Raw genomic sequence first — 16,770 nt, 5'->3', positions numbered from 1 at the left:
ACGCCAGGCGTGACACGTTAAAACATTCATACGGTAGTCGCCCAACACGGGATCCGGCTCCCACAGCCCACGTGTAAATAGGGTCGGCTGCCAAAACATTCTGGCCTCCCCGGGGACTTTAGGGGAGGTGCTACATTCACGGAAATGACGCAACGTCGCGCGTATTGGCTATCATTTTAAATGCCCTACGCCCGATTGGTGGAGAGCCTCCCTTTGTAACCATTGGCTGGAAGCTATTCACCGGCATATTTGAACGCTGCCTTTGCGATTTGTTGTGGGCGACTGTGTTTTCACAATTGAAAAGGTAAGGAGATGAGGATTTGTGAAGTAAAACAGTGTTAATGCTTTTGCACTATTCACACATCTCATGCGATGAAACATTAGTCTCTGGAATGGACTAGATGCCTTTTAAGTCCAATGGTCTTTTTACACATGTAGTTAAGATGACTTTTCCAGTCGCTTCTGATGTAAATACTGGAGAAACATGCAACATTTATTACGCATAAAGCAGCGGTTTTATTAATCTCAGATCCGATTTTTTTAGATAGCCTGCCTGTGATCTCTCCTTCATTCAGACCGACGGTCTCAGCATGCTGTCCGAAGAGGATGGTGCCGAGCTGCAGTGCACTGTCGCAGTGGAACGCTTAGATGCATCGGGTCAGACCCTTAAACGCCAGCTCGTGCGGCGCGCACACGTCACCCTGGGCCGCAATGAGTTTCAGGAGATCGTCCTGCGCGTCCACGACGGCAGGGTGCCGCAGACCTTCACGCTCCGTGAGATGCAGCTTTTTACGCGTTTCGCCCGGGACGGCAAGAGCACCATCAAGGTAGTCCCTGAAAACACCCAGGTTCTGATCTCCGACTGCCCCCCGGAGCGCCTGCGTGTGTTTCTGAAGACCTTGAGCATCAAGCACCAAGCTTGGCAAGGCAAGACGCCAATAGGAGACCGTGCCAAGCTACTGTCTGGGCTCCCACGCAGCTTTGAGACCATCAGCCCCCTGCAGCAGAAGGACATACAGCAAGCAAACGAGCTCCGGGGCAAAGTAAACGCACCGCCGCCTCCCAGAGGACCAGCCGAGAGGCATGGAAACAGGAGCGCAGGGCGGCAGGTGAAGAGAGAGAGCCCGGATTACAGCGAGTGCAGTCCGGTTAGTGTGCCACCAGCCCGCTGTGAATGCACCGGCGTCATTGCGGCTTACTTCATGTTTGGTAATTTTGCGGTGTTGAAATTAAGTATGCACATATGCATGCGTTTATTTATTTACATATAGGTTAAAGAGCTTCACCCAGCCAAAAAGCCCACCCTCCATCTTCCCATTGGGAGAAAATTGTCAAAAGAGCAATCGCAGGTCCTCAGCGCTGTTTTGAGTGGGAAAAACGTCTTTTTCACCGGCAGTGCTGGTAATCGAGTCCGCCTTAGAACCGAACCTCCATTCTGCCTTTCCAAGCGGTTCAGAAGCCCGAGCCCTGCTGTTCAGACTGACTGACACGGCCTCTCTTCTCAGGCACGGGCAAGTCCTTCCTGCTTAAGAGGATTGTGGGATCCCTGCCACCCAAAAGCACCTATGCCACAGCAAGCACCGGTGTTGCTGCCTGCCATATTGGTGGCACCACCCTGCACAGCTTTGCCGGTAAGGGGCCATTTGCTGGAGGTGGCCCGAGGCCAATATTACTGACCTCGCTCAAAGCGGAAAAGCCCGGAAACTCGCCTGTCAGCTCTAAGATATGTGCGTAGGGCTTAAAACACCATTTAATGTTTTTTCATGAAGCATGGTTTTATTTAGGGTTAATTATAGCGGTCCTCAGGCTGGGCATTCTGGGTAATGTGCTAAGTGCTTCGTCGGAGTCTACAAGCTTTTACCCTCAGTTTTAATGTATATTTTAATGTGAATCAGTACCGGCTCATCAGTTAATCTCCATCCATTTCTTATGACGCTAAATGGCGCTGCAGGTATATTAACCGGAAACCAGAACGGTTGATTGCTTTAGGAAGTTTTATCGATGGATGTAGATAAAAATATCCTGTTTGTAAGCACAGGGCGTGGTGGGGTGTTATTAAAAGCAGGAATCTCTGTTTAAATAGATGGTTTCTGCTGCCTCCCAACTTTGCGTTTATCCACCCAGGCATTGGGTGTGGCTCCGCCCCGCTGGAGCGATGTCTGGAACTGGCCCGACGCCCCGGTGTCTTGCAGCAGTGGACCAGCTGTCGACACCTCATCATCGACGAGATCTCCATGGTGGAGGCCCAGTTCTTTGATAAACTTGAGGCCATCGCTAGGTACAGAGCCCCCAGCTCCCCGCTCCTTACAGTGATGGTTGGATGACGTGGCGGTGCATTTTTTTTTTGCACGTGCTTGCAGTTTGGCTTGTCACATGTAAGATTAACAGGAAATTACCAGAATTTAGCAATTTCCATATATTCTTGGTAATTCCCATAGAATGTTTCTGACATGCAATATTTCCCAAATTCCACAGTTTAACTTCCCATGGAATGTAAAATTTCTGGAAAGCTCAGAGAAAATGGCCGCCCCTTTGCATCCTCAGTCGCATGCCTCTGTCTGTGCTGCAGGGCTGTTCGAAGGTCCACGCAGCCTTTCGGCGGTATTCAGCTGGTGGTGTGTGGAGACTTTCTTCAGCTTCCGCCTGTCACCAAGGGTTCGGGCAAACCCAATTTCTGCTTCCAAGTATGTGTGCCGGGAAGCGGCTGCAGCCAGATTCACGGGGCCGTCTGCGTGACTCCGCAGAAGCGTCCCGCAGCCCTGGCGATCTCTGAGTGCGGCCCTGTCCTGATCCCTGTCCTGTTCTCCGTCAGGCCCGCAGCTGGAGGAAGTGTATCCAGCTGAACATGGAGCTGACAGACGTCCGCAGGCAGACCGACAAGCGATTCATCTCTGTCCTGCAGGCAGTGAGATTGGGCAGGTAGGGTCACTACCTTGGATCACAGAATTATCTCTTCAGCAGTCAAGATTACTCCCCACTAAGGATGGGTGCTATGACCTAAAATTATTTTTTTTTTTTCACTTTTTAGATGGTGAAAGTATATCATGGTTTTCCTAGTTTTGGGAGGAGTAGCATGTCCTGCCCCTTTTATGTAAATAAAAATATTTAGATAAGTACGTGGAATGAATCATTTTCAGTTGGGAGACATGAGGGTATCAACAGTATTTATTTTGCAACAAACCTGAAGATCTTGACATTAACTTTTATGAGCAAAAACAAACCCTAAATGAGCAGCTGTGCCGAAAGAAGAGAACTGGAGGTGACAAGGTAGCTGTGAGCCACGTTGTGTCAGGGAACACAAACACGCAAATGAAAGTGTCAAGACACACGGCTGCTGAAACGTGCGCTGCAGACAGTCCAGCTCTCCCGGAAGATCCGGGAGTCTCCCGCATGTTAACAGCGGCTCCATGACGCGCACGAGAGACCGCAAATACCCTCCAGCTTATCTAGTATCTTTGGAGAAGGAGGGCAGGCGTCGGGGAGCTGCTGCCTACGTGCGGGAGGCTCCCGGATCTTCCCGAAGGGCCGGGATGTCTGTACAGTCAAATGTTTGCTCCGTGTCGGATGGTTTCAAAGCAGCCTAGTCCCCAGTGACAGAGGTGCCCCCCCCTTTGGAGGGTCTCTGTCGATACCTCGGCTGGTTCTCCTGTCTTTTCTTTCTCACTCTTTCTTACCTTCATTAGCCTTTATCGCGCTTAAGTGGCTGCTCTTGCCATTTGTTACCATGCGTTAATTGGGCAGCTGTGCATTTTACCACGCGCCTTGCATGCAGGCAGCGGCGCATATCTGCTGATTTAGTGAATGTTTTACTTTTTTTTTATTCTTTATTCACTGCGATATGTAACCGCGTCGTTTCATTTTAATGTGTCTAATTGCACAAAATCTGTTTATTTTGAATTTAATTTAGCTTTAGCCTTCCCTAAATATGTACTGTCCACACTGGCTGCAGGATTCTCCCTTTGCCCCCCCCAATGCCAACAGGGTAACAGAGGAAGTCACTGCAGCACTAATGAAGAGTGCCTATCACAGCATTGAGAGGGATGGTATCCTAGCAACAAGGCTGTGCACACACAAAGATGACGTGGAGCTAACCAATGAGAATAAGCTGCAGCAGCTTCCAGGTGTGTGTATGCGTGTGTATGTGTGCGTGCGTGTGTGTGCGTACACACGTGTGCGTGTTTTGTACCTCCTGTGGCAGCACATTACTGTCTCATCACGACTCCATGAGTCCGTTACATTGTCAGAGTGTCTGTTGCCTTTCCTATCACATGCTGGGCTGTTTCTGCAGATTTCGCTTTTAAACTGCTGCTCCACTGACAGTTTGACTGTGAAACATGTTGCTGGGGGGTTGGTCCGCCCGCTCACGGCTCCCCTCCTGCCTCCAGCGGCGGTGCACATCTTCGAGGCTGTGGACAGTGACCCCCAGCTCGTCCAGACCATCGACTCCCAGAGTCCCGTGGGGCAGGTGCTGCGGCTCAAAGTGGGAGCCCAGGTGAGATCCCCCCCCCCCCACCCCCAGAAGCACATCGCTGTTACTGTTAAACTAAATGATTCCTTCACTTACACCCCCATGCCTGTTGCTTAGGTGATGCTGACTAAGAATCTAGATGTGCAGAGAGGCCTGGTCAATGGGGCCAGGGGGGTCGTCGTTTCCTTCCAGCCCGGAAGTAAAGGTATATCAGGGTGCGAGTGGGTGCTTAAGGTCTTATTAAATCGAATGACCCCCCCCGTAGCAACGATACATTTCCATTTAAAATTCACTCTTTCTCCTTTTGAAATATTTTGGTTGGTTCAGTTGCGATGGTCGTAATCTCTTGATTAATTTGCTATTCCAGCTGAATCTGAAAAACACTTAAAATTATTAATGCCATAAAATAACATCTCCTGTTAAATTTCCCTTTAAGGTTGAGTTCTGCAGGAAAATGCACTTGTAATTACAGCTGTTAACCCAGTATGAGGCATCATTTCCCATGACATGATGGTGACCACACCCACTGTGCTTGTGGCTCCTCCCCCGCTAGGCCTGCCTGTTGTTCGCTTCCTGTGTGGCGTGACTGAGGCCATGAAGCCAGAGCGTTGGGTCTTTAAGACCACTGGTGGCCTGTACCTGAGCCGCCAGCAGCTACCACTCAAACTAGCCTGGGCTATCTCCATCCACAAGAGCCAGGTGAGCCCTCCACCCAGCTACGTGCTGCATTTCTGGGTTTTAGCCACTAGGGAGCGCCCTTTGGAACATTGCGTTAGTGTGTGATTTTGAAGGCTTGTGAAAAGCCAGACCCACCCATGGATGCAGAGGCACGATTACAAAGGTTTTTTTAAAAAAATAAAAATAATTCTGTTAACCTTTTGTAGTGTGACTCACCAGCTTTGACAGCTCTCACACTCTCTCTCTCTCTCTCTCTCTCTCTCTCTCTCTCTCTCTCTCTCTCTCTCTCTCACCACTCTCTCTCTCTCTCTCTCTCTGCATGTACCTGTGCCCCCTTGCAGGGCATGACCTTAGACTGTGTGGAGATCTCCCTGGCACGGGTGTTTGAGAGCGGCCAGGCCTACGTGGCGCTGTCCCGTGCCCGCAGCCTGCAGGGTCTCCGTGTGATGGACTTCAATGCGCGGGTGGTGCGGGCCGATCCCGACGTCCTGCTCTTCTACCGCCGTCTGAGGAAGGAGCAGCTGCTACAGCAGGTGGGTGGCAGTGGCCCCTCCCCCTCTGCCCACTCCTGCTTGTGGCATCCTGCCCTCCAGGAGTGATTCTTGCTTGGTATCCAATTTTTATTTATTTACTTTTTATGACAAGGGTATAAAGGCTTATTCTGTTTCTTAAGAATATTTTGCAAAAATACATTTAAACAGCTAAGGGTCAGAGGTTTTTGTGCACTGATTTGAGCAGGTGGTTCCCAGGAAAGTCTTACACTGGGGGCCATTATGGTCCCACCTGTGGTGGGAGTGTCTCATATCTGTGTGCTCCGTTCAAGGGCTCCATGGATGAGTTTGTGGAGAGAAACAACAGAGAGAACCAGGTGCTGTGAAGGTCCGACGCTCTCCGCCCAGACGGCCTCGGGCACCGTGTGCACACCGGCAGCCTCCGACTGGAGCCACTCCTTTGGCTGTAAATTGCTCTGAATCCCGTTACTTTAGTAATTGTTTCATTAACTGGTCTTGTCTAGCGCCCACACAGATGGCTTTGGTGTTTTTCCTGCTGCTACATGATGTAAGGCTATTTGAAATACCCATTCAGTAGTCTCAGAAACGGTTAAATTATTGTAATTTATTTTTTTAAATAAAATGTTCTTAATTTTTATATTCTTGAATCTGTATGTGTTCTTTATAAGGATGCCTGACTGCAGTTCGTTCCCCCCTGGGTAGCGGCGCTTTATCTTCTCGTCCGGCTTCCGGGCTGCAGAGCAAGGCGTCGTTTCGCCGATGCCCTATGAAAGCACCCCAGCGAAATCCACTCGTAGAGGGTAGGGGGTCCTGTTTGAGCAGATGCCAGCATATGAGTAAGCCGACTGAAAGACCGGCTGGTTTTATGAGACATTAATAAGCAGGATTGCTGCAGATGTACGTCTCGTTTCGGGGGGGGCAGCAAAGCACACTGTTTATTCCAGGGAGAGGTTATTGCTAATATCTGAGATGAATGACAGTGACCTCTGCTGATCAGATTGTGGGGTCGGGTAAGTGGAGATTAGCATACTCCGAGTCGCTAGTGCCTCAGGACATTCATCACTGTCAGCTTGGGTAAAAGTGTCTGTATGGCAACCAGGGTGAGATTAGCCCTCTGCAGATTAAGCCGCCTCTCCATCCTGTATCCCAGTGGGGGCCACGTACGATGGTTGCCATTTTCATGTTTGGAAACGGATGGTAATGCAGAACCGCCAAACTTTCCAGCATTATGTGTCTTTTCCATTATATAAAATTAGTACATTAAACATTTTCAGTCTTCTTATTTAACCATTTGATGATGGTTAACATTCAAATATGTAATCTTTTTTTTTTTTAAAAAAAAATAAAAATATTATTTTGTACTACTTTTGTATCGGGTTCCAAATGGTACGGCTTCTTTCTTAATTGAAAGGGGACGCTGCTTCGGTGTTCGGCTGCCACCTTGTGGTTCACTATTAAAAATCACTTTGCGTCCGATTTCTAATAAGTGATTTCTACTACTCACGGTGGACGCGGTCGCCGCTGCTGGTGTACTTTCCCCCTCAATATTTATTTGTCTTTAAAAACGTACAAAGATACATATAAACCAATGCAAAATCGAACTTTACACAGAAATGTATACGATGGATTAACAAAGAAAAAACAAATGTTTTAAAATGTAAATAAATGCATCCAATTTTTGCTATTTTAAATTATCTAATCATAACTAAAATATGTTTTCCTGACCTCCTTCCTATTTTTTAATTGCCTAAATGAGTCTGCAAAATCTATCACCTCAAAACGAGGTAAAATTTGGTTTAGAAGTTGTCACTCCGGCCTTGTCAATGTGAAACTTGCCCAAAAGACAAAGCAATTTGATAAGCAGAAAGTAGACCTACTAACAGGACATTACTGAACTCGATACACCGAATCACCACAATGGCCACATGTCAAAGCAGCTGTTGTATTACCTATTCTGTCAGTGTCTCGGATGTTAAGGTAAATCCACTTAAACTCTCCCAGATCTAATTACATTTGGGCTCAAAGCTAATCTCGTTCTCCCAGCTGCCGGTAGCCGTGTTTGAATTTGTGCCTGTCAGCTTCGTGTATTGAATTACATGTTGCTTTTAAACTCTGGACAAAGATATCACTGAAATAAATGTTCTCCAAACGCATTATAGGTAATTTTACATCCTCATATGTATTAGGTCATTCTTATGTACTGAGAATTAAAGACTACAGCAAAAATATAAAGGAAACAGCATTTGGTAAAACAACCTCTGGTTAGTTATTTATGCCAAAAGTTATTAGTGGGAGATAAACAGATAAACATCATGGTGGTATGAAAAAAGTAATTAAATACAAGTTCATTTTAAGTCTTAAGGGAACATTCATCATTCCAGGGGCGGCCCCAATTCGGTCATTTGCTGTCAGTCGGGGGGGCACTTGACACATTTCCCCGCCGGCCGGGTGGGGGTTCTCCTTGATATACTTTTCCGCCGATCGCGCCGATCGCCCTTGCCATATTTTGCCACCGACTGGAGGGAGCTTAGGGTGTTCCCAATGGCCAGTCCGCGCCTACATCATCCATTCATCATACAAATGCTTTTCCCAGAGAGGACCTTGGGGCAACAGTGATCGTTCACTTTGCATTTATCCGCCTCATTTTTGAAGGTGGACATGGAAAGGAAAATGTAAAATATGATACAGGTTGGCCAACATATTTTTCTAACAGTAAAATGCCCATACCGCAGGGCGCCACTACAAATTTTGGACCCCATGAAAGCATACCATATTGCCCCCCTACCCCTGCCCAAACACTACTTACTCTTCCAGTGTCGGTACCTTTAATACCATGCAGGGAATTTCGCACCCGACGCCGATGCACGACACTTCCGGTTACGTTTTTGAGCATCCGGTCGCATTCGTCAGTTCCGGTGTGTGACCTGAGGCGTCCTACAGATACCGAGACGCAGGAGAGTTGTATTGCCGTCGCAAGGACATATTCATCATGGTGTTCGAGGAGAAGATGATCACCAACGGGGAACCAGACGAGGTGCGGCGGCCAACCTCGGCCTGTGTGACCGTCCTGCATAGCTGCTAGTTCGTTGAGTCAATGGAAAGGATGTATTAGCCAGTTAGCTTCTTGGCTAGACGGCGATTTACCTGAATACGAATGTGTGTGTCAGGCCTTCACCGCGGCTGTAGTTGTGACCCGCTAAGTACAGTAATTACCTGCGTATGACAGAGTGGGCACCAGGTCGGTCCGTCCCTACTGACCCCCTGTGATTCTGCAGAGAACTTAAGTCTGTCTTTCATAACCAAGCAGCCTGGGCTAATGGGTCTAGACCGTTGCATTTTCGTTTTTATTTTTTTAGATAAAAAGATCCATGACCATTATTGACGTGTTAAAAGAACGGTTTTGCGTCTGATTGAGTTGGCATGAAACGTTTTAAACTCGTGTTTCTTTTTGCAGGAAGAGGAGGAAGCGGAAATGGTGGTAAGTTTAAAAGTAGTTGTTTGATTGAATCCATGTTACTTTAGTCAGCGACACATTACGTTTGTGGCTTCATAGTCTCGTTTTAAGAGAAAAAAAACATTTCTTTTAATGTCAGTACAGTTGTACAACTATAACATGCTGTTTAATTAAATGGTGGCAGTTGTCAGTAGAGACACAAATGTATTGTGAGAATGCTTTCCTTTCCCTGGCATTATGTTGACACCTTGACATCCTCAGCACTGTTTGTCCCTCCCAGGACCCCTTAGAGACGGTGCGTGAGAAGTGTGAGCAGACTGAGCACTGCGTCCATACACGGGAGCGCCTGGAGGCGTGCGAATCCCGGGTGGGCTCACGCTCCGACACGACAGAGGATTGCACGGAGGAGCTGTTTGATTTCCTGCACGCCAGGGACCACTGTGTGAGTGAGAGATGCTGCTGTCGCCACGTAGGAAGGAGGCTTGCGTTTGCACACCTTCCAGGGCAGGGCTAGCTGCAAACCTCTATAAGCGAGCTTCTAACCCCCAGTCATCTCCTTGGCCAATCACAGAACATGGTCCTGTCCTAAGTGTCATCTCATTGGTCAAGAGAGACATTGTGGTACTGCAGGTGTTAGTTTCACCTGTGGCCTGTACTACGAAGCGGGGTTACTGGCTTATCGGGGTAACTTGTCGGATTTATGGTACCAGAGTTTAAACGGACATCATATCCGTTCACTTACATTTTGCCCAGACTACCTTAAATCCGACAAGTTACCCCGATAAGCCAGTAGCTCCACTTCGTAGTACAGGCCACTGGTTTGTTTCGGCTGTTTGTCAGGCTGCTGGTGTCACAGGGGACTCCCTGACTCTCCTTTTTGACTCTGGTTGAATTCCCAGTGATGTGCTGAAGTGTGACTGTGTCTGTTCTGTGCTAATGCTGCTCTCTCACCCCCCAGGTGTCACAGAAGGTCTTCAGTTCCCTTAAATAAAGCCGCCCGAGGCCTGAATCCAGCGCTTTCCCTGGCTGCCAGATCCACGTTAAATTGTGGGGATAATATCGACATAACTGAAGATCCCCCCCATGTCTCCCTTCGGAATGTGTTTGGGGGTTTTGTCAGACCACTGCTGTTGTATGTGTTTGTGAATAAATTCAAGTTCGTATTAAAGCTTTTTTTGTGTCATTTTGTCACTAAGGACAATGTGTTGTTGGGTAGGAATGACCTAATACATGTGAGTATATTTCCAGTTGTAGGCATGGCCGGACAGTCTTATTGAGATCTGATACAAATGGTGATTTGGTCGTTCTGATGAGTCTGACCATTGGTCAGTGTGACCATTGTTCTTGTTATTATTATTATAAAAATTTTTTTTACCAGTTTTTGTCATAAATTCTTGTTTTTCACTTGGGGGAAAAATCAAATTATGCAACAAATTGTGAGTAAAATTTATGCTCTGTATTACGTGAAATAGCTATAGCTACTAGTAAAAACTGGAAGCAAAATGTGTCATTTGATTTAAATTGTAAAGTATATTCACAGAATAAGGCAATCCTACATCATTCTAGGGGCATCGAATGCTGGCTGTTTGAATCTCAGCTCCTGCCATGTATATATTCTCCCTGTGTCTGTATGAGCTTCCTTCTGCAGTCCAAAAAGATGGTTAGGTCGACTGATGTTCCTGAGCTGCATGTGTTCTGCTGTGTGAGAGTTTGTACTGTCTGGTGTGAGATGTTCTGTCCAGTACAGAAGGGTGTAAAATGAAACCCATAATTCCGTCATTCAGGTTACCTGCTTTCCTCCACTGCGAGGCCCCAGAAACACACAAATGTTTCGGAAATCCACATCCGAAGTGACAGAGTGGGTTTTCATAGCGCCGCCTTTGATCGACGAAGCGGTGTCACGTGGAACTGCATGTCTGGGGTGGCGGTGACGGGGGGACGTGAAGCGCTGCGCACAAAGATGGCGGCGCTCAGAGGCACGCGGATCCTGCTGAGAAGAACCAGCCTTTCATGTCGTCTGATTCCACGGCGGAACCGGGTTAAAACGAAATGGGTAACGTAACCTTTCTCCGCGTTCGTAATATTGTTTACAAAAATATATGATGGAATTAAGATATAAACGCAGGGGCTGTCGTAGGACTTGACCTTTTGGCGGTTTAATTTCCAGAAGAAAAATGGGACGCCATTGAGCTCGGGTACGAAAATACGGGGACAGTCGTCAAATAGTTGTAGGAAAAATATTTTTCAGGGAGACAGAAATGGGGGGGGCTCCCGTAAACAGAATGCTAAATCACCTATTGATTAAAGTATTTTGGAGTGTATACTGGGATGTCTGTACGTTTATACCAGGCGTGGCCAATCTTATCCGCAAAGGGGGTAACCTTTAGGTCAGCTGTTCAAACGAAGGTGTGAGGATTCTCCAGCCAATCAGCCCTCTAATTAGGGAGTAGCAGTGAAAGCCCACATACACAGCAGCGCTTTCTGGATAAGGTTGGACACCCCTGCTAAATGCTAATACTCTGGTTTATAGTGTGTTTATTGGTTTTTTGCTGCTGACATCTGATTCTAATTTTGACACCGACCACGTACCTAAAACATTAACACTCCAGGTTTAAGCCCCTGGCTGTCTAATGCATTTTTCACTCGTATCCTCCCCCCTCACCTCCCCTCTCCTCCCATCTCATCCCATCTCCTCTCCTCATCCCCTCTCCTCTCCTCCCATCCCATCTCATCTCATCTCATCTCCTCTCCTCATCCCCTCTCCTTCCAACTCATCCCAACTCATCCCCTCTCCTCTCCTCCTGTCCCATCCCCCTCCTCCCATCCCCTCTGCTCCCCTCATCCCCTCCCCTCTGTTCTCCTCTCTTCTACTCCCCTCTCCTCCCCTCCTCTCATCCGCTCTCCTCTCCTTCCATCCAATCCCCTCCTTCCCTCCTCTCCCCTCTCCTCCCCTCCTCTCATCCCCTCTCTTCCCCTCATCCCTTCCCCTCTCCTCCTCTCATCCCCTCCCATCTTCTCCCCTCCCCTCCCCTCCGCATAGGCAGCGACGTTTCCCAGCTTTCCTGCCACCAGCTTAGCCTTACAGAACTTCGACATGAGCTACGGTGAACCGCTGGGGGCACTGTGGCCCTCCGCACGGATTAGCATGTTGTGCGAGCAGAAGTATGGGGCACTCCTCAACACCTTCTCTGAGACAACGGGGCAGGTGTCGGACTTGCAGATGAAGGGAGCCCAGGATTTCGTTCTCTGTGGCATTTCAACCCCTGGGTCGGTGCCCAGATCAGACGGGGCCGAGGCGAACCAGGCTGACCATGTGCCGAAATTCAGCCCTGGCATCCAGTGCTTTGTGTTCCCCAAGTCCGACACCTCCCGCTTCCGGCCTGCCAGGTGAGTGCACGGGAGGTATTATCTCCCTGTGGTTAAGCTGGCTTGTGCTTGCCTTCCAGGTCAGGGGTGGCGAGCATGGTCCATGGAGGGCCTGCACGGGTTTTTGGGATGACCTCTCAATCAGCCAGTAATAAAGCAGTGGTACTCAGCTCCGGTCCTGGGGACCCGCTGTGATTGGCTGATTGAGAGGTCATTTCAAACACCCGCATCGGCTCTAGGTGATGACTGTGAAGTCGCGCTGCCTTGTTCATTTCCTTCCAGGCCAGACAGTAGTGGTGTTCTGGGATACTATCTGCTGGATGCTGCATCCATACTTCCAGTCCTGGCCCTCGATGTCCGGGAGGGGCATTCCGTCCTGGATCTCTGTGCAGCCCCTGGAGGGAAGACCTTGGCTCTCCTTCAGACACAAGCTCTAAGTAATGCATCCCTCCTTTTCCAACATGTCCCGCCTCTTCATCCACTTGCATTCCACTGTTCACCTTTCTCTGGTGAGCTGGGATTCAAGGATGTTCTTTTTCAGACATTCCAGATTGCTTGTGTGTTTGCAGAGAAGCTCACTGTGAACGACGTGTCAGACTCCCGCCTGAAGCGTCTGCGCAAGATGCTACAGGACTACATCCCCAGGGAGATCTGGTCGGAGAACAGGGTTGACATCACTTCCCGTGATGGCAGGACATGGGGTGAAATGGGGCGGAGCACCTTTGATAGGGTGAGTGTTGCCTTTAGTAGTTAATTTTAGGTGCTGTTTACTGTGGGAAATGGACTGAGATGAGTGGCTGATTTTCAGTTGGATCGTGGTGTTGTTTCCCTGAACAAATAAACCGTAATGACTTAAAGATTGTTTTACAGTGTTTTCATAAATGAAAATTAATTTCTGAAAAATAATTCTGTGTCAGATAATGGGCTTCATCCAAGAACCTTCTTCCAGGTTCTTGTCGACGTCCCCTGTACCACTGATCGACACTCTGTTCTGGAGGAGGAGAACAACATCTTCAAGAGGTCCCGCACCAAAGAGAGGCAGAGGCTGCCCTTACTGCAGACGCAGCTACTGGTGTAAGTGGCAGCCTGTCACTCCCCTGTTCACCGGCTCTGTGAGCCCAACTATGGTCATCTGGTATCACAGCTTCAGGGATTTTCTGAATCACAAACACACGGTTTTCAGCTTTTGGGTGCTGATCAGAGTTTTAGAGAAAGCCTTCATCTCTGTGAGCTGTAGATCATCCCCCAGAATACTGCATTATCATATGAGTCTTTCTTTACCGGGCATGTGTCCACTGCTGTCCCCAGGGCCGGGATGGAGGCAGTGCGCCCCGGTGGCGTTGTGGTCTACTCCACCTGCACCCTGTCCCAGCTGCAGAATGAGTGTGTGGTGGAGCAGGCACTGCGTGTGGCTCAGGAGGAGCTGGACATTGGCGTCCGGGTGGAGGACGTGGGGCCGTTGTCACGGCTCTTCAGCACCACCTTCTGCTTCGCCCCTGACCGCCGCTTGGGGGCGCTGGTGGTACCGCACCTCACAGCCAACTTTGGCCCCGCCTACTTCTGCAAGCTGCAGCGGGTGCGCTAGGCCGCGATCCAGCGCCCTTCCGTTCCCCTTACCTTAAGCTGCTTGTTGGATATGCTGGTGAGGGACGCTGCGGGGGCCAGTATGCCGAACTGTGTCCCTTTAGGACACGTAAAAGACCCTGGGAAATGTGCATATGTACACTGTGGTTTATAAATTAAATGTATTTAAAGCAAATTATATTAAAATTTACTAGTCAGTCGTATGCTGCCTGTATATTCTGAAGCTTGTTCTCAGTAATTCTTACTGGTTTGCTGATGATCTTCTGGCAGCCCAGTGGTCTGTAATTCCAGGGATCTTTCTTTTAATTGGATCATTTATGATGTGGAGTCGCTAACGTTTCAGTCCAACATGTGTTGCCTGCACTTCGCCATGCTTGCCAATAGGTGGCAGCAGGAGACAGCCATACTGTGGTGCAGCATTTCTGCTGTTGACAGCTGTAGTCCTCCTGTGGCTGCCGAGTGTGAGCGGGACACGTCCGGAAATCTCACGCCCCTCTCACACTAAATACCTGTGAGCACGAAGAAGTGTGAAGCTTGTGAGAAATCGAAAGAATCATAATAGATGGGATCACACTGTTCCTCCATGAGACTCATCTGCTGATTGAAAAGCAGTAATAGTAAGTAGTCCAGGCAATTTCTCATGCTTTTACCTTTATGCACAGATGTAACCATGAATAATTAACCCTCCCCCCACACACACAGTAATTTTATAGATTGTGATTGATGTAAGATATCTCCCATTGTACTACAATTTAAAGCAAGACGCTGTCACGGTCGGCGATTAGGCTGGCGATCGCACGTGCCGGTGATGCGAATAGTAAGCAGGCAGGCAGGTAGAATACGGGGAAACGGGTTTATTTAGATACGGGCAGGACGGAACACAGGCATTGACAACATCAATGACGGACCGGGTAAACAGGTAAGACCAGGACTTAAATAGGACAAGACTAAGCAAAGTAATCAGACAAAGCTGGAAACAATCAGGGAAGCACACGTGGGTAATCAGGGGGCGTGGCACACACACGAGGAGCCGACGAGGCGGGCATGACAGACGCAAGGGCCCATTCATAAAAGGCCCAATAGGTTCAGCCTTGTTAAAGCGGCACCATCGCAGCCCTCCTGCTGTGTATCTGAACCTGCATGTCGGTCTACTGTCAGTGTATGTCTGTACTGTCAGTGTATGTCTGTACTGTCAGTGTATGTACTCTCTGTGTGTATGTGCTGTCAGTGTATGTACTGTCAGTGTATGTATGTACTGTTACTCAGTGTATGCCTGTGCTGTCAGTGTATGTCTACTGTTAGTGTATGTCTACTGTTAGTGTATGTACTCTCTGTGTGCATGTACTGTCAGCATATATCTGTACTGTTAGTGTATGTACAGTCAGTGTATATCTGCTGCTATTTTTGTACTGTTAATGTATGTCTGTGCTCTTGGTGTATATCAGTGCTGTTAGTAGATGTCTGTGCTGTTCCCTGGCAGGCATGGCTGCCCGTTTTCCTTTGTTCGAGATTGCTACATCTCTGTCCCGGTGACCTCCACATTTGTGGGTTTATGTCGACCACACCAGCATATAGGCGTCTGTCACCTGAGAGGTGGGGGGGGTTCACCCTTCCCTCTCCCCAGTGACTGATGGAGGGACAGGGAGTGTGTGTGGGGGGGGGTTACTCGTGTCCCTCCAAGGCAATGTGGCGTGAAAAGGTGCATGAACATTAGACGCCGGCGCTCCTGGGAGCCATCGACTCCCCGCTGTCATTAAGCTGCGAGAAAACGGCCTCCCATATGAGGCGGTGCGGGCAGCCAGGGAGACGCTGGCATGCTCTCAGGCCCCACGTGAACATTAAGGACCCCAGCGATGCTACCATGGGCCGTCTTCCCCTCTGCCTTTTATTCTACAGATGAGTGCAGATAATTTTCTATGCGATTGTGAGTGATTACTGTATTACCACGGTAATAGAAGGAATATTTAGGAACGCTAGGGGAATTAATGACACATAAAAACTATTTCTGTACTGACTGCTTCTGTCAGCTTGCTCTGGCTGCATCTTGTGATTACCCCAACGTATTGTAAATATACATTTCCTGTGGGTTTTACATAAATTTACATTTTTTAACACTCGAGAGATGGGGAGGTCATTAGGGATGAGTCTCTCCCCGCCCCCCAAGCCTCTCTGGCAGTTCAGCACTGAATGAATTCCTTGGTGTGTGTGTGTGCTTCAGATAGTTTGTGGAGGGGGACTTGATGCTAAAACATTTGTGAGGGACAGAGATGTTCCACATCTGAAATACCATCCCGGGCCAGAGAGGTGGAGGCAGATGGGACCTTCACCCACCACCCAGCCTGGTACAGCCGAGTCGCTCCCTGGGAGTTCACTGGCAGTAGATTCATAAAACAGCACTCTCCCTCATTTGTAATGCAGCTTGTCACCTCCAGAGGGGGCCGCTGTCCTGATATTGGTACTAATGATTGGGTTTAGCTTTTAGACCATCAGGTTGCTATGAGGTGACACAGTGTGCAGTGAGGGAGGCTGTGAGTAGGAGGATAACCAGTGGCGTTGATTAGCAGATACTCAGGAAATCGTCTCCCCTGGCAGGTGGTGTCAGTATTAACCCTGCGGGGCACACAACGAGCAACGAGCTGGTATATTTTTTTCCCAGCGTTATACACTTGGCGTTACAGTGAATGTAAACCTTGTTGACTTTAACACCC

The 16,770-nt window shown here is 48.6% G+C and overlaps 3 protein-coding genes and 1 long non-coding RNA gene across 6 annotated transcripts; 3 read left to right on the top strand and 1 right to left on the bottom strand.

Annotated features, from left to right (window-relative positions):
• Positions 1-221: 221 nt before the first annotated feature.
• pif1 (PIF1 5'-to-3' DNA helicase homolog (S. cerevisiae)) lies at positions 222-6,295 on the top strand. Of its 3 annotated transcripts, none has more exons than XM_048990120.1 (13): positions 222-304; positions 576-1,148; positions 1,272-1,401; positions 1,506-1,631; positions 2,125-2,278; positions 2,570-2,684; positions 2,813-2,919; positions 3,982-4,121; positions 4,386-4,492; positions 4,586-4,673; positions 5,022-5,167; positions 5,488-5,679; positions 5,970-6,295. In XM_048990120.1, exons 2-13 carry the CDS (start codon positions 591-593, stop codon positions 6,021-6,023), a joined length of 1,917 nt encoding a protein of 638 aa, XP_048846077.1. In that variant the 5' UTR covers positions 222-304; positions 576-590; the 3' UTR covers positions 6,024-6,295. The 3 variants fall into 3 exon arrangements, with proteins under 3 accessions (XP_048846077.1, XP_048846075.1, XP_048846076.1); XM_048990118.1 differs by having other exon boundaries at positions 4,368-4,492; XM_048990119.1 differs by having other exon boundaries at positions 273-304; positions 545-1,148; positions 4,368-4,492.
• An 891-nt stretch (positions 6,296-7,186) lies between these two features.
• On the bottom strand, positions 7,187-8,534 carry LOC125716899 (uncharacterized). The gene is made up of 2 exons (XR_007384430.1): positions 8,465-8,534; positions 7,187-8,297 (listed from the first exon to the last, which is right to left on the bottom strand). It is a non-coding gene; the product is annotated as an uncharacterized LOC125716899 (long non-coding RNA).
• Positions 8,535-8,540: 6 nt separating this feature from the next.
• Positions 8,541-10,280, top strand: LOC125716898 (cytochrome b-c1 complex subunit 6, mitochondrial). Its single transcript, XM_048989727.1, has 4 exons — positions 8,541-8,692; positions 9,113-9,136; positions 9,393-9,554; positions 10,071-10,280. The coding sequence occupies exons 1-4, from the start codon at positions 8,648-8,650 to the stop codon at positions 10,101-10,103; spliced, it is 264 nt and encodes an 87-aa protein (XP_048845684.1). The 5' UTR covers positions 8,541-8,647; the 3' UTR covers positions 10,104-10,280.
• Positions 10,281-11,009: 729 nt separating this feature from the next.
• On the top strand, positions 11,010-14,265 carry nsun4 (NOP2/Sun RNA methyltransferase 4). Its single transcript, XM_048989726.1, has 6 exons — positions 11,010-11,165; positions 12,153-12,499; positions 12,761-12,915; positions 13,048-13,208; positions 13,428-13,552; positions 13,787-14,265. The coding sequence occupies exons 1-6, from the start codon at positions 11,025-11,027 to the stop codon at positions 14,061-14,063; spliced, it is 1,206 nt and encodes a 401-aa protein (XP_048845683.1). The 5' UTR covers positions 11,010-11,024; the 3' UTR covers positions 14,064-14,265.
• The last annotated feature ends 2,505 nt before the right edge of the window (positions 14,266-16,770 follow it).

The sequence above is a fragment of the Brienomyrus brachyistius genome, chromosome 21 (assembly GCF_023856365.1).
Source record: "Brienomyrus brachyistius isolate T26 chromosome 21, BBRACH_0.4, whole genome shotgun sequence".
NCBI lineage: Eukaryota > Metazoa > Chordata > Actinopteri > Osteoglossiformes > Mormyridae > Brienomyrus > Brienomyrus brachyistius.
This window is presented reverse-complemented; position numbering and strand designations above follow the sequence as displayed.